The sequence below is a fragment of the Centroberyx affinis genome, unplaced genomic scaffold, assembly GCF_046629955.1.
Source record: "Centroberyx affinis isolate AG114_WGS23_722 - 3 ecotype Tasmania unplaced genomic scaffold, CSIRO-AGI_Caff_v1 ptg001736l_1, whole genome shotgun sequence".
NCBI classification, from domain to species: Eukaryota; Metazoa; Chordata; class Actinopteri; order Beryciformes; family Berycidae; genus Centroberyx; species Centroberyx affinis.
This window is the reverse complement of record NW_027280141.1, coordinates 81,427-99,034: the sequence shown is the minus strand read 5'-3', so window position 1 is coordinate 99,034 and position 17,608 is coordinate 81,427. Positions and strand designations below refer to the sequence as shown.

At 41.3% G+C, this 17,608-nt stretch overlaps 1 protein-coding gene across 1 annotated transcript in view; it reads left to right on the top strand.

Moving 5' to 3' along the window:
• The window catches only part of LOC139651968 (pro-neuregulin-3, membrane-bound isoform), a 308,233-nt gene that overhangs the window by 246,140 nt on the left and 44,485 nt on the right, over positions 1–17,608 (top strand). Inside the window, exon 3 of the mRNA XM_071528875.1 lies at positions 6,361–6,434. Within this exon, the coding sequence (XP_071384976.1) occupies positions 6,361–6,434 (74 nt within the window). The remainder of the gene's footprint in view (positions 1–6,360; positions 6,435–17,608) is intronic.

The following is a 17,608-nucleotide window of genomic DNA, read 5'->3' as shown; positions in this document are numbered from 1 at the left end:
ACACTCAACCATTTCAGTTAAAATGCTGTTGAAAAACAAATCTGACAGAGAGGCATAGAGGGAAGATGGAGGATTTAATGTGGGAGGACGAGAGGCAAAAAGAATGAGAGGAAAACAAACGGGGAGGTCGGGTCACATCAAGGTGAAAAGGAACATCTAAAAAAGTTATGTGGCTTTGTTTTAATTTTGGGGTCAGCTGCCAGGCAGAGGGGCTGTGAATTATTGAATAACCTCCTGTCTCAGTTGAAAGGGTGGAGAGGTGGAGGTGAGGCTCTACAGGACTCAGGGTGAGACGGAGAAAGGGCACACCTGCAAACACCCTCGCATGTATACAGATTTCAATGGGAGGCATATTTTATTTAAACACAAGCTCAGCGGTCAGTGGCACTTGTCAATTGCAAAACATCCAGAGAGCAGAGAGGAGGAAATGTTGGAGATGAATGTGAACCAGGACTGAATTGTTGGCTGGACCCAATGGGTCTGGGCTGACTCATGCATGAATTTTTCACCAAAGTGCTCAGGCTTTGTTAAAAATATTGTTGAAAAATACCATGACTGGACAAATTCTGGAAAAAAAAACTTTCTTTTGGCTTGATTCAGGTTACAACATAAATCTTTCTGGTTTGGATCTGGTGAAGTTTTGGCTTTTCATGCCAGTCAAAATGCAGTTAACTTTTCATGGTGGTGCAAAAGTCTGCGGTGTCCATCATACTTCTCATCAAATTTAACTTCAGCTCTGTAATTCAAAAGTGAATTGTGCTTTAGAAACCCAGCACATGTTGGCCCGTATATTTCACCCATCTGAATACGTAGAGCTGCTGTAGAATGAATGCTTGCTTATCAGGGATCATGTTGGACTGTCTGCACTCCTTTCTCACACATGCATACACACAAGCACTCACAAGAGCCCTCTCTCTTTCACTTTCTCTCTTTGTGTCAAATACACACATGCAAATATGTACATGTATGTACATATGCACAAAAACACATTTACAGTATACGCACACAGTTTCATACCATGCCTGCCTCTCACAGCCTGTCAAGACTGAGACATTGCGCCCCAGATGCATTTCAATCAACCCGTCTGGGAAATATGAGGGGGGGGGGGGGGGGACTTTTCCCTTGATACCCAGCAAAGCTAGATTTTCATTTCAATTTTCTGTCTCATCAAGAAAGGCAGAGATGGATAGAAACATGTACAGGGCTACAAGGGATATATAATATCATTAAAGTAGAAAAGTAATCATCTCAGGCCTCCTTTGAAGTTGGGGCTGTCAATTGTATTTGGTTGTCTGCAGGTATGATTAAACAAGCCTTAGAGCGGCAAGCTTGACTGCCAAGCAGACATATTGGATTACAGTAGTATTTGATACATCAAACAAGATGATTTGACGAGTAGCCACGGTAACAAACAGACTCAAAATCTTCATTATGTTGGCTTAAATCCTAATTACAAATACATGATGAAAGAATATCTTTTGCACCCGTTTCCATCAGTCATGCATTTGGACACCATTGCCATTTTTCATTATCAGCTCCACGACTTGGCATAGAAATTGTTCAGTTCTCATATGAATGTAGCGGTGATATTGCCTCATTGAATTATGAAACATCAGTGTAAATTGAACATTCTGTAGTCGGTTAATTGACTTGCACAGTCCCTCGCTGTGAATGTTTACTCCCATAGCTACAAAGTGATCTGGCAGAGTCCCTGTGGACCTTCACTTGTATGGAGCCACTGTCTGCCTCCCTCGTGCTGAGCAACAAATTGTACCTCTGTAATGAGAAATTTTCACTCATTCATTGTATTGCATCCTTGCAATGTAATTATTAATGGTTGAGTTTCTGCATGTGGAGTAGGCTACCATGTGTAAACTTACAACACTAAACTTTTTAGAAACTTGATTGGTTTGCAAATAACTGAACAAGCATTTTAAATAAATCTTGATGCTTCTGACATTTTATAAAATTAAACTTGGAATGCAAATACCAAATATCTTTCTTAATGCCTTAAAACGAATAGGTACAGGAGGCAAATTTATTTTACCTTTAAAAGTTATGCTGCTGGCTGAGTAATATTACTTTTGAAATACGGCCTGAGTGGCTGTAAAGTCAGGCCCCAACAGGGACAGAAACAACACTATTCCTTGGTTATTTTCCTTTTATTTGTTGGCCAGTTTACTGGTTGTGTGTCGGCCATTTTGCTCTGAAATTCATTTCATGCCAAGGAAATGGCCCACGATGTGGAGATCATTGAACCAGCCTGTCACAGTTTGACCAATGGATTGTGGTATATTTTCTTTTAATAGACCGTTGAGCCTCGCGCTGCTGTGCGGCTGCACTGTATTAAATTGGTCTAAATGGCCGACCTGACAACATGAAAGGAGCAGTTGTTTGGATCTCTAATATTTCTTTTGATGGTTGACGCCACAAATTGCTTTATTATTTTATTTGTATCACATCTTTAGTATCTGTTGGGGAATCAGTGGACATGATGAATGTTTATTGTCTTTTCAAAGTATACCAACCCAGGAAGAACACTAAAACAATTGTGTTACAGAGAAGAACATTTCAACCATCTATCTATCTATCTATCTATCTATCTATCTATCTATCTATCTATCTATCCTCACCTGATGTTTTTCAGTCGTTTGCTAATGTTGAGACATGGCATTCAAACATGAGGACAGAGCCCATGGGACTTTGACTTCTGTTAGCATAACTTTAGCATGTTAGTTTGACTGTGTGTGTTTTGGTATGATGTTACTCCTCTTGTCTCTGGTCTGTATGGAAAGTTGAAGTTATCCTATAATTTAAGATGCATCTGAATATTATAAATGTTGCGAGGTGATGGAATTGTATAGGACCATCACAGTTAACCAGACTTTCAAACGTTGCAGAAATCTGAAATTAAAGGGATTATAATGCGTTTTGGGCCACCGAATTTGGGCACTTTTGTTGAAATGATACTACTGCACTTTATTTCTAAAAACGTAAGTAGACTGGGTTCAAGTTCAATACGATTTTTTCAGAGTCACACAAACTTGGCATGCTGTTTTGTTACCGGAAAAACAAGCCATTCAACAATGAAAAATCTAACTTTTCTTGCATACATTAGGGACTTCTGAACAGTTTAGAAGGGATTTGGCCTTTCCCTGCACATGCTATTATGCATAATATGTATGTGTGCCTGTGTGCACCGGCACGTGCGTTCTCACTTTCCTTGCAGACATTCGTTGGCTCAAGGCAGTATGTTATATGTTATGTCTAACCGCGCTGCAAATACTCACAACACGCATTTATCGATTTGGTTGTGTTGTGTGTATTTGCAGCGCATGTGTTGTCAAATTGATGAAGATGTTTTCTTATTTTGCTTGTGTTTTGTCTATTTGCATGTGTTTTCTTAAGTTGCAGTGCGTTGAGCTCTCTCGGCCACCGTACATTAGGGCGATTGTTGTGGCGCTATCATAGTTACAGAACCGATCTGCCACAGGAGGCCTATGTGTGCGTGTTTGTGCGTACGTCTGCATGTGTGTTGGCGTGAATGTGTGTGTTTGCATGAATGTGTGTGTTTGCATGTGCATCCCCTCTGTCTCTTCTAAATCCAGCACAAGCTTTCCCTAACGCTCTTTCATTTTAATCACTGCTGCATGCTCCCTCTCACTTCCACAGTCCTCCCTAATGAGCATGACACAGACACACAGCACCGTCGCCATCTGAAACCCCCAATCTTTTAATTATCTTCTTCCCCTCCGCTCGCTGAGACGAGGTTGCCTCCTTTCAAGGTTTAGTCAGCATTTCAGGTCACAGTTGTATGTGTCAGGGAGGGAGGGGCGCTAAATGACCACACATTCAATGTAGTGAAAAAGCATCTGTATTTTAAGTGATCAGTTAATGTTGCATGCAGCAATACTCTGATTAGTTAGGGAACTTCATTAAATTTTCGATCCAATTTTCTCGCATTTTTATCCAAATTCACGGCAAAAAGCCATATGGAATCAAGTCTTTTCAGATAAACCACATTCTTTGTTTTTTTTTCTGTCACTTCCCATTTGACATATATTTGGCATCACACGTTACGACAAGAAGAGCGGAGAATAACAAACATGGAGGAGAGCCAGCAAGAGAATACCGATGCCCGGACAAATGAAGAGGTTTCATGTCTCCTCAACAACACGACAGACACCGCCCTCCTCCGCCATCGAGGGTTATCTGGTGTGACGAATAGGTTCTGCACTGCAATTAGAAAATGCCATCATGAAAACAGTCAGAACCAATGTTGTAATGACAGCAAATGATTATACTTTCCAAACACATAAATCTGATCTGGTCTCTGGTAAATTACAATGAGGACAGTCAGCCGTAAAGATCAGATCTGCATTCTGACTGCAAGTGAATATAATGATGTGTTACTGTCAACTGGACATGCTATTTGATTATCAGCTGTATTGCTAATCAGGCTGCAATGGCAAGACATACACCAATGCTAAGCATGTGATTGGTTGCTTAAAATTTACCAGGACTGACACTAATCCAGGTGTATTACCAGACTCTATTTTGAAGCCAACTGAATACCGTTTTTACTACGTTTTGCACAATCAGACAATTAGACATCACAGACAGATTAAATTAATTGTTGTTGCGTCTGATTATTTTGTTGTTTTAAGAGCAAACACAATGTCAGAGAAAAAACTAGTGGGAAAAAAAACTCAAATCATCGTGACTCCATCCTCACCATCTGTGCGTCTTTGCCCCCTTTCCCTCCCAAGAGTGAGGATGTTCTTGTAGTGTACAGGCGGGCACACACAGTCAACTGCATCTTCGCCCGCCTAGCTTATTTAATAATTGAAAATTACTCGACATAGACAAAAGACAAAAAAACGTGTGTGTTTAGACAAGCCATTATCTTTTTGCAAAGGGCAAATCTTTGATATGTCAAAGCCCATTCTTGTAAGCTTCAACTGCATGTACAGTTCCTGTGTTCTGTCTAGACGGACATGGATGTTCCCTCTGTTGGGGCTTGCAACTGGGACCCATGGGATATGTGTATTTGTTCTGCTCCCTCTCTGTCTACGGCGCGGCGTGGGTGGGTGTTCAAAGGAAAGAAAGGAAAATTGAGACTTAGTGAAAAACAGGATAGTAGGAATAGAAAAGAGGCAGGGTAAATGATGGTTAGAGCAGATAGAATGGGGCCAAATCGGGGCTTGTAGTACTGTTCCTTTTTAAATTGCATGTACAAGACTTACATTTTCCTCCCAAGAGGGACAGAGAAAAACAGAGTGATAAGCAAGCTGATATCGTGTACAGCTCCACAAGTAATTAGACAGCAACACATATTTTGGCTCCATACGTTGACTATTTTGGATGAGGTTAAAGTTCAGATCATACGCCCTAATCTGAGAGTATTTTTGGTCATAACAAATGAATAGTTAAACATCTACAGCTCTTTTTTATGCATGATGCCCCCATTTCAGGGTGTCAAAAGTATTTACACAGCTCAGCATTATATTAAATAAATTATATTAAGTGAAGTGTAGTCATCAGAGATTCTTAATGACTCTCGAAGACTTCGTAAAGCTGCAACTTTGTGCTTTGGCAGCCCTAAGACGCAGTGAGAGATAACTGTTTGAATTTTTGAAAGTTTGAAGGACTTCATTACCCAGACATCACGTTGTCATGTAAACTGTGCTCTGTACTGTAAACTGTACTGTACTCTTACCCAAATTTCATAATCTTAGTAGCTGGTAGGGGTGTAAAGGGTGAAAAAAAAAACATTTCACAACAAGTCCAACCATCATCGGTGAGTCCAGCTTTCTCTGAACGGAGCGGCCACTCGCTGCTGTTTAGGATAAACTTTTGTATTTTGCTTTTAAATTTCAGTCTGTCACTTCTGGTGTGTGCTGAGGAGATTTCCAGTGATCATACCCGACACCAGAAATTCATTTGGGCATATAGGGCGAAGCTTCAGGGTCTCATTAATGGGGATGGGATGCTGCTCTCCGCTGCAGCCCCAATTTGTGATTTCAGCTGATAAGACGGGTGCATTTTTGCATTAAAAATCTTTCCTAGTAGCAGCTTTCAACCCCTAAAGTTCACCAAGCTCCCAGTGTCTTATTGTCCAGTTGCCTTTCCCTCCTTTTTGCAATTCAGTTCACCCCTTTGAGGACTGAGCCATAACTTAGTCTCTAATATTTTGAGGCAGTAAGTGCAGCTTTCGCATTTACATCAGTTGGGGTTGCAAAGTGGCTCGGGGCTTCCTCACTCATTCGATTTACACCTGTGCCCCCTGGCAAATCTACCTGCCTCTTTGACTGGATGTGAGTGTAACCTGACAATTTATTTCCCTTGTTTCCCCACCAGGTGTCGAGAAGGCTACCAGGGAATCCGCTGTGACCAGTTTCTGCCCAAGACGGACTCCATCCTGTCTGACCCAAGTAAGAGTTCACCTCTTCACATCACTGTATTCAGTATATGAACACCTGTCATCAGACCATTAAACCTGTTAGACATATAAAAACTGCCCTGCATTTATAGAGCACTATAGAGGGATCAATCAGACTCACACTGGCATTTACGTGTTCTCACTGCCAACTCTGCGGTTCTCTATGACAAACCTCCTAGAAGACAGATTATTATATTACCCTAAATACCTTTTTAGGACCGCACAGCCATTACATATATATATTATACGAACTTGTTGAACTAGTATACTAAGTTATTTTATCTTGTATCCAGACTTGTCAAGCTTATTTTAGGATTTTTTTGTGAAATCATCTTGCTGCACTGGCAGAAAATTGTACCGGTTTCAACAAATTTTACTTTTTTTCAGGATAATGTAACTTGTTTCAGGACATTTACTTAGTATAAGTGAAATTGTCTCGGAGAAAGTTGCTTTATGATGATTTCTTGAAAGAAGTCGTTTTTGCATGTAGCCTATCAAGTGAAATTTACTGAAACCAGCAAGATTGTCTGCCAGTGCAGTGAGATAATTTGACTAAAAATATCACAAAATAAATTTGATAGGTCTGGAAAGTTAAAATCACTGTACAGCTTGTCATTTTTTGCAGTATTAGACACAATCTAATTAGAACTTTGCTCTCTGTTTGTGTGAAATACACATGTGTGGATTTCACCATTAGAAATGTATCTTCTTTGCAAATTCCCCTTGAAATACACATGCATATAGGCCTATACATTTCTCCAGAGATGTCAGTATGGAAAGGGTTCAGTGTTTGCAACCTGTTAAGTCATGGGCTGGTTTCTCTTACTACCAACCCTGTCGGACATAAAATACTAGTAGTGCTCCAAAACCAGACATCAAAGAAAATAAGTGCACAGCATGCAGTAGTCTAACCTACATCAGTGGTTTTCAAACCTGGTCTGTGGGAGCACTGTTGGTTTTCTAGCTTACCAGGGAGTTAATTGCAGTTACAATAATTGCATTCACTTCGCATCCCAGGTATGGAATAGTCCCTGATTAGATGGTTAGAATGAAAATCAGCAGGACTGTTGGACCAGGAAAACCACTGCCCTAGATAACCACAGCCATGCCTATAAGTCTAAAACAGAAGCCTGGCTCTACATTGAAGACGTATTTCCAATGGCCTTATTTCAGTGAATCAACCAATACTGTTCAGTGTGTTGATTCACAGGTTAATACACTAAAATAAGGCCATTGCAAAGTGTTAATGAGTATTCTTAACAAACTCTGACAGTACATCTAACAGAATTGTGGTTGTGACTATATTTAATCTGCATTTGATGAAAAAATGCAAGAAAGCCAGATTTATGGATGAACTTTTTCCAGCTCCAAAGAAACCCTTAAACATAATAATTACATTTCCCACATTCCTACTTGATTTAAGCATTGACCATTTTGCAGAAGCTTAGTGAAATTGAGATTTCCAATCAAGCTCAGTTCTTTTCTCTTGAGTTTACAGCATATATGATCCTCAGTAATTCTGCCCTCTGTTATACTCTTCTCTGCTCTCTCTAACTCCCACAGAAAACTCATAATTTCTCCTCATATCGCCTTTCCAGTTCTTCTTCTATTCATTGCTTTCCTCAAATACCTTCTTTGCTTCCCCGATCCTTCCTCAAACTAATGTCACTTCTCATATTGCTTTATCTCCCAATGACGCGGCCCTCTCAATGTCAAACAGCTACGAGAAGAACGCAAATTGCCTTGAGTCCTGTCCTTACCTCTCCCTATCTTTTCCATATTCATTTTCCTATCCCTCTCAGCTCAATCCAAAATATGTGCAACCTTGTCGCTGGGGCACTCGCAGCGTAGGAGTACAATAGCTTATCTGTGACTTTTCTGCTAAAGAGGCACATACTGTAATAGCACCATTTACCGTAGTAGGACAATGATGTGAGCTGCAGGTTTTTATTTTATATTTGCCCAATGTTAAAGAAATACGTCCCTGCATGGTAAGAAGGACATACATAAATAAGCAAACAAATATAGAAATAAACAAACAGACAAACAAATAAACAGATATACTGTCACACAGACAGATGGATAGATAGAAAGACATATAGATACTTTCCAGGTAACTTATTATGTCTCTGTAATGACTTTGTAATTCCCAGGAAGTATTATGGTAAATGTACTTGTTAGAACAACAAAGTTGTCGGTTGTAAACCTGTAAAATGAAGCAACACCCATTACTCTGTTTTTACCACGTAATGTATAAGACAAACCTATTGACCTAAACTGATCAATTAAACAGACATTTTTCTATTATAACAAATATTAGGCTGAAACAGTTGTAACTCTATCAGTGGTTAGTAGGAAGGAAGACTTAGCAATTTTCTTAATTGCATGGTACTTAGGAAATTATACAAAAAGCAGCATGCCCAGGTTTCCTAAGCCTTTGACAAAAACATGAACAAGATTTATTACAGTACATGATCTGATCTGTGCTGTGCACTTTAGAGGGTTGCTGTGTGGGGCGGTTTGCTTAAAAATGCTGCCTACAACACCAATGGTGATAATTTGAAACCCCACATGAGGAGAATTGCTTTTCAACAACAACAAAAAACAAAGTTGTTCTCTAACAAACAAACAACTAACCGTGACCCAAATTTTAACCCTAACCTTAAATTGTTTTTCTCGCCTAAGCCTAAGTCAGTTACTGACTATTGCTCTCTTAATCAACATGGTTCTTCATTGTGAATTTACATATAAATTGTCTGGGAGTTACCAAGTCATTTCTAAGGAATAAGGGACTAGGAAAATAAAGGGTTAGTTTTCACCCCCCTTCCAAACTGCTGCCTTTTTTCCTTTTTGCCTTTCCAGCTGAACCCCTAACCCACGGCCCCCACTCCCTAAAAGTACTTAGAGCAGGCGAGGTTTGTACCAGCTTTAGCTCGCACCTCTTTCCCTCATTCATTTCTGATCTCATTCATCTATCCTTTTCTACTCTCTCTCTCTCTCTCCCTGACAAATCTCTATCCTCGATTCATTTTCTAATAGTAAGAATCGATTGCCCTACTTTCAGGTCATTCTTCTAGCCGTCTTCGATCCCTCTCCTCGCCTACCCTCTTTATTTCTGACACCTCCCTGCGCTCTGTGCTCTGCTAGTACAAAACATAATGTTGTACAGACTATGGATTTTTTTCAATAACACCTCCTCTTTTTTTTCTCCCTCTTTTTCATTTCATTCAACTACTTCCTGCGTCAAAAAGTTGGTAAGTGATATCCAAAACAAAAGAGCGGCTGATTCTTCCCTCTTCTTTCTTTGGATTTGTTCTCGTCATCCGTTCAACCCCACACTAGTTTTTGTCACAGCATCTCTTCCCAAACCTCATACTTGGCCTCTCCTTGACTCCTCTGTTTTTAGATCAGATCATCAACCTCTAATTTCCCGAGTTACCCTTTTGCCCGGTGCTAGAGCTTGCCTCTGTGTTGACATTCCTGCTCGTCTTCCTGATTTCCCTCTAGTCCCCCCCCCCTCCGCCGCTCCCTCCTGTCTTTGCTAACCCGCGTCGTCCCATCCTCTCCTTAATACGCATCTTGTCCGAGCCTCAGACCTCATCCCTTCTCCCTGGCCTATACAGTTCTCCGGCCAACTCATCTCTTAACACTAAACGCCGCTGGCCTCAGATGGACCGAGGTTCGGATTGTGCCAGCTCAAGAGTTCACCAGCGGGCCAGACAGACACTGCCAGGACCTTTGGCACGCTGCTGTCTCGTAGGTGGGGGGAGGAGGAAGAGGAAGCGGATGGGGGATGGGGGGGTGTGAGAAAGGAGGAGACGAGCCCAGATGAAAACGGACATATCTTCCGAGTTGGACTGTCACACTCCTTCTCAGGGTCTCGGAGGAGGAGAGGAGTCACGACCCGGACTCCTCTAGCTGTCCAAGCAGAACGACAGGCAGAGTGAGATACAGAGAGACACGCTTGTCTTTCAAGCAACACTAGGAGCTTATATCAGCGTTTTTTCATATCAAGAACCCCTAATTTAGTACACATTAGGGCCACGGACCTCCATTTTGATGAGATTTTGTCTCTCGGACACAAATCTAAGAATATTTTTATTGCTAGATATGATTTTGTCCAGAATTCCATGACTATCTGTATTGTAGGTAGAGAGATAACAGTGAAACTATGATCAAACAGTCAGTCTTCCACATTCTCTAATTGTATTAATTTCTTGTAAATGAAATGATAGTGAAGCTTAACAATTCATCACTTTGCTGGGGACCGCCTGGAACTCCCTCAAGGACCCCTGGCGGTCCCCGGACTCCACGTTGAGAACCGCTGCCATATATCACACTTCTCTAAACAACTTTAAAGTGCTTTGAAATTGTAAAACATAAATAATAAAAGTCCATAAGATAAAAGGTAAAATGCCAGACATGAATAAATGCCAGACAGGGTTACATAAAAATAAAATGTGCAAAAAGAACAAAGTACATATTATATAATAGCCTGTCTGTTAAAATCAGTTTAAAGAAGGGATGCAAAAGTTTACACTGGTTTTGCCAGCCTCAGCTCCTCTGGCAGGGTGTTTCAAAGCAAAAAAAACACTTCATTATACCTTTTGTCTTTAGGGCAGAATGGCAAGGTTGGCTGAGCTTGACGATGTCTGTGCTCTGGCTCATAAAGTGTTAAAAGATCTGAGATGTAGCTAGGGGTCAGACCTAGCCAAGCCCAAAAACTAATCAGAAAAATCTTAAACCCTCATGTGTAAAACAGACAAACAGTGCAGAGAATCTAAAAGAGGGGTAACATGATTCCATGACGTGCGTTTAGTTCTTGAGATACTGACAACAAGACTCAACCGGCAGCCCCTAACTTAACTCTCTCGATGGGGATACATTTCAAGATCAAAGGAGATTTGTTTAGGTTTCCACCCAATCTGTCAAAGAGCAAAGAAGAGTTTTTGTTGTCATCCTTATATACGTCAAGTCTTCTGTATTGGCGAGGCGTGGAAGACGTTCAAACTGCTTTTTGTTGCTGAGACCTCTTTTGTTGTTGAGACTGTGAGGTTGCTGATTGGCACTACCCATTCCCAGGAACTTTAACAGGATGATGCAGTATTCAGGAGCGAACGTAGACTAGACTCTAAATGTATTCTGTTTGAATAGCGCTCTCTCTCTCTCTCTCTGCCTCTCTCCTTTGCTTTCTCTCTCTCTTCACAACCTTTCATCATCTACATAGCTCTGCCTCTGTTATTGTCTTGGCCACCTTGAATAACATATTCAGCCCCGTGCCCCGTGCTCTGTGCTCCTGCCCCTGCTATGGCGAATCTAAGGCCTACAGGAATTGAAACACTCTAGTTTTATGATGCTGCAAGGCTCAATCAGATTCAGCATATTCTCATCAATAGCTCATGCATCATATCACACCTCATAGACAGACTAGAGAGAGAGAGAGAGAGAGATTTAGAGATTTAAATCTGAAGACAAATTTAATTCACACTATCTTTATGAGATCTGATTTCATGCTCGGCAGGTTTGTGTGCACTGAAGATGATAACATTGTAGCAATCACACGAGTCCAATTTCCTGAGAATAAAACCCTGTATTTCATGTTGTATTGCATGTTTGAATGCATAAGATATAAAGCAAGCATAAAATTTTCGATTGCTTTAAGCTATTCATGCTTTTATTATGCACATGGACGAATTGTTGAGGTAAGGGTAATGCGAGTCACCTTGGATAGCTACAGTGATGCCATACTGAGCATGTGATTGGTGTTGTTTTTCCAGACCTGTGCAAACATTTGCACATTTTTGCTCCAGCCACATGCACACAGTAGATTATTATGCAGTTTCAATAATTTTGTCTTAACACAAGGATAAGAGATACACAGTATGTGCAAAGTGCAAAATGTCCTTGAGCAAAGCATTGAACCTGACCCTGGCTTCACAAAAAGAGAATTTGGAGATCAATAAAGTATCACACACACAAACCTGATCATACAGTTATGCTATCCATTATTATCATTTACCACTGTCCATGAGAGGGATGAACAAAAATTATATTTTATAATATTTTGTAACAAAATACAAATATTAGTTCAACAAATTGCAAAAGATATATTGAACTAACCTACCGTGTAACAATCTTCTTCCCCTTCTTCTTCAAAAAAAAAAACTGATTCAACGAATGCTACTTATTCCTATTAAAGGGCTTAGCTCAGGAAGACTGTGATACACAGTTGGTTTCACTACTGTTGACAAAATGCACTTATTGTGAGTCATTTTGGACAAAAGTGTCTGCTAAATGACATAATGCAATGTAATGTAATATACATTCAATTAAATCCCCAAACTTGATACCGATACACTGAATGGATACTGAATGGATATAGTTATGCTCATAGGTAATAGATATATTCAGAGTATACTGAATGTATATATACTGTGGGTATAAAGAAACTGATTCTTCAAGTGTAGGGCTTCCTAATGGAAAACAGATAGATGAAGAAATAGGTCAAATATAACCTTTGGTGTTTTTGCATTTTAACATTTAGCTGTTTTTTGTGTGCGAGAGTTCTGCAGTTTGCAGCTACACAGCTCTCCACAACAACCTTGGTTTACTCTTAGGTCATGCTGGTACAATTCTTTAAGTGTGTGTGTGTGTGTTTGTGTGTCTGTGTGTCTGTGTGTGTGTGCATGTGTGTTTCCACATGCGTGCATCTGCATCCTGCCTTTACCACGCAGTGTTGAGAAGTCAAAAGGAGAGTCTCAGGAGACATCTTGTTGCATTCAAACGGTCTGAAAGACGATGAGGAAAAGAGCTGGCTTAAGGCTCAGAAAGACTTGACGGCTTTGGCATCAGCTCTGATATCTGCTCTCCCTCTCATACTGACTTACTGTGGGAAGCCAAATCCAACCTACAGTACCAGGATATGGATAAAGAACTGTCACGTCTGCCTGACTGCCTGATACCACTGATGCCAAAGCTGGAGGGGGTCTGAGCTTAGCTTTTACAATGCGAACGATGTGAGTTCCCTTGCTTTTTGCCTTCCAATTGCCTCACAATCATTAGGATCAGATTGAGACCCTTTAAATCAGCCTCAAATCATGATCATACATTATATAATGTGTGAAAAAATGTTGCTTGCTTTGTAGAGAACTCTAGCTGCAGAGACGAAGGCTACTTTTCGTTTAAACAGTGAGATGTCCAAGGGTGAGGGAAATGGCTAGATTCAAGTCTTGAGTCTAGACTCTGCCTATTAAAACAACAAAAGAAATTTCTCTTTGACTGCAGGTCTCTTTGAAACCAGATGAAAACCACTTCCCCTCCCTTCTCCTTAGTAGGCATAATTTTGTGTGTGTGTGTGTGTGTGTGTGGATGCACATACACACATGCAAATGAAAATACATTGCAATTTGTAAACTGCAACAGCATTGTTATCATCCGTTACCATCCTTAAGAAACATTACAAGCTCTGTAAAATGATGCTTTTGCCTATAGTGTCACTCAAAATGCTATTTTCCTTACTAGGATTATTATTTATCATAGTGATTATTGTAGTACTACTGGAGTACTATTATATGTAATCTGTTACCCCAACCTTTGTGCGTCCCCGAACCGAAAAGTTGAATCTTAGGACACATCTTGTTGGGTTTAAACTGTCAAAGACGGGAGGTGAATTTCAGAGTGAATGTCACTCTGTTAAAACATCAACAAAGTTCTAACTTGTATTGATGCAGTGTGTGTGTTGTGTGTGTGTGTGTGTGTGTGTGTGCACGCTGGTGTCTGACGCAACTGATCTCTACAAAAGGAAAGTTGAATGAGAGCGGCAGAACATTTCCCAGCATCTTAAATTATGTGAGTACAATCACCTACCTGCCCTGCAATTTAATTTTATTGTACTTCTTTCCCTAGCATTAATTAGGAACTAGCTGTTACAAAATAACCCCTGAGTGGGCTGGCAGGCTTTTTGTCTGCATCTTTCTCCTGCTTCTTGCTAAACTAAGTTACAAATAAATAAACCAAAAAACTGTATGCCCTGTATTTCCTTAGGGTTAGAGTTGGATTTACTATAATTTCCCAGAAAGCACCTAGATACCATCAGCAGCTATGGGTCAGTCAGCAAATTGTTATCAGTCCTCTATCAATAAACAAGCCATTTCCCTGTCAGTGGCCAAACACTGCACCAGCCACGATCCTCCAACAGTCCATATCCAGCTGACAAACACTTTCTGGTGGCTGTAAGACAATCATCAGAGGTTAAACTGATATTCTGATGCAACTTCACCCACTAGCAATGTGCATGGAATGGGCAGATATCACTGGGACACACAAAATTCCACTCAGACACTTGCAGTACTGAGAAAAATGTTTTTTTTAGTTAAAACGCTGTGTTTCAGCACGTGGCCTTTGTCAGGGTTTTTAAACACTTACATACAAAAGCATATATAAATACCAAAAATCACACTAATGAATGAATTTATAGAACAAAAGACAATGGATACCTACCAGCCACACAGAAGACATGGTCATGTGACAAACAAATTAAATATCTCCAATAATTGAAAACAAGTGAGGCACGCACCTGGCACAGGCACAGTCCTTAAAAGTAACTGACATGGCAGATTCAGATGAGACTAAAATGATAGACATGCTGTGGTAATGATTACATTACTTACCTCCCCCTGTAAAACTAATCTAGGCCGAGGGCTTAAGATGGTGATCACCAGCAGGGCCGAAAACACATCAGCAAAGTTCTTTTTGTGCCCTCCAGGTTCAACATTTGGGTTTAACATTTTGAGGTTTAACGTTTTGAGGTGTGCATGCCTGGTTGGAAGTAGTTCAGGGCTTCTCTCTTTTTGGTGCTGTTTGTGACCAGATATCTTTGATTGCTACTAGTTAAAGTTGTGTTTTTCGTTCTTTGAAGTTAGCAATGTGCAGAGACGCTACTATTGTGTTTATGTATCTCTATTTGTATTTGGATAAATCAAGAAGTTGGCGGGGTTTAAACCAGAGGTCGGTGTGGTTTAGAGTTTTAGACTGAAATGTTAAAAATTCCTCAAATTCTTAGTCTGTTTTTTTTTTCCCTTGTAATCACTGCAATTGCTATTGCTGAGATATCAAAGCATTTAACTTGTGGTTTTATAATGACATCAGTAATCAATAATAGGCTACTGAAGTATAAAAACACATACTTTACTTTAAAAGCTGTATTAAAAAAGCAACCTAGATCTTATGTAACCATAAACAAGAGCTTTTTTAAACACAACCATAAACAGTCACAGCCATATACAATTAGTTAAACTAGAGCCCACAGCTGGAGCATCACCGCTTCCCCCTGTTCCTCTTCATCAGTCCCGTGGCAAGACCATGTCTCTTGCGCAACTTTAAGCACACACACTCCTTTGCACAATCTCTCATCAATTTTCTTAAACCTGGGCCTATCCATGCCCAATATCAGGGGCGGCTAAAGATGAGAGGTAACTGCAGCGTTTAGTCAATGTTTTTTTTTTTTCTCCCTGATGCCTCCAAGATGCCTCTACCAATGCCCCGGATCAAACCAGGCAGTGATGTATCATAGTCTGTGAGCAGCCTGAATCCATCAAAGCCTGGCGTATAACCTCTTGTATATACTGTATATCAGTATACACCCCTGCTGGCTGAACAATGTGGCCAACCTCTGTTAACGGACAGTTGTGTCAAAAGTGCTCAGGCCACGCACAGGACCAGCACTTCTTAGACAAGCAGTCTGGACCAACGTAGGGAGAGGAAACAGGAGCCGGGGAAGATGTAAGGGAAGAGAAAGAGACAGAAAGGTGAGTACAGGGTGGAGATGGGAGAATCAGGAGCAGGAAGACAGGACAAGGTAGTTGCCTCCAGGGAGGGTACGGTGACCAGACGTCCCGGTTTGTCCGGGATTGTCCCGGTTTGTCCGGGATTGTCCCGGTTTCAAGATGGGTGTCCCGAGTCCCGACAAATATCTGTAAAACACTAAAATGTCCCGGTTTTTAACATTCACTATCAAATTGTCCCGGTTTTCACCACAATTAAAATAATAATAATAGTATTGTACTTGTTTTCAGCGCTTACATAGGCATTTATCATGTTCTGTCCCGCTCATTATTACCTAACCCAATCAAAAAACATAAACAATGCACCACGCGTCTGAATGTTTTGGTGGATTTTTGGAGACAAAACATCATTTTTCGTTTGCTGAGGCACTGTCACTTAAGGGTCCCGGTTTGAGGGTTTGAAAATGTGGTCACCCTAAGGGAGGGTCTAGTGTGGGGCATTGAGCTGTCCTCTCCTGGGGTTCTGGATGTCCTCCCATGGTCGGTTGCATGGGGAGATGGAAACCTCAGTGGTGAGAGGGCAAGCTTTGCAGCCAGGGTGGAGGGTAGGTGGCGCTGGATCCAGTCGGCCGTCACTTTCAGGAGGCCGACGCCACCTTGATCCTGCTTGATCTCCTGGCTAGCACAGAACCCCCAGCTGCAACCACCACCTGCCTGCATCAAGGAGCTGCTGTGGATAAGAAATAGGTGACCGACATCCTCATAGGTGAACTCTTTGGTCCAGTACGGATGTCCATCTGACCTGAGGCGTAGCTGGTACAGGATCACCTTCTTCATGTGGTGATAGTCATTCCCAGGAGGATGCTGTCAGACTGTGGGCTGCCAGCTGCACTTCCCCAGTGAGCAGGGAAAGCAGACATACTGTACAGCCCATTCCCCACCTGGCCAGCCACACACCACCAAGCCATCAAAGACCTTGAGGAAGACTTTGGGGGGGGTCTTCAGCAGATGCCACATTTGGTAGAGAGAGCTGGGAGGCCAACAGGGGTAGATCCTCTGAGGCTTTAGATGGTGGCAGTAGACTTCTCAGGAAAGCCCGGTCCTCAGCCTGGGCTTGTTCAATTTCACACAGTGCCTAATGGTGTTACTGCTGCATGGCAAACTGACTTTCCTGCAGATGGGCAAAGTGACGTAGGACTTACACCAGCAGAGATTCCATCGTCCCAACATTGTGTTTTTCCGTTTCCCGGATTTCACCACAGCTGTTGACAACATTCAGTCTTTAACCCATGAAGGTCACTTGGAGAGGCATGCTCTGGTTCTCACTGTGCGTAAATTGACTGAGCACCACATAAACGTTAAAAGAACACACCACCGGTGCTGA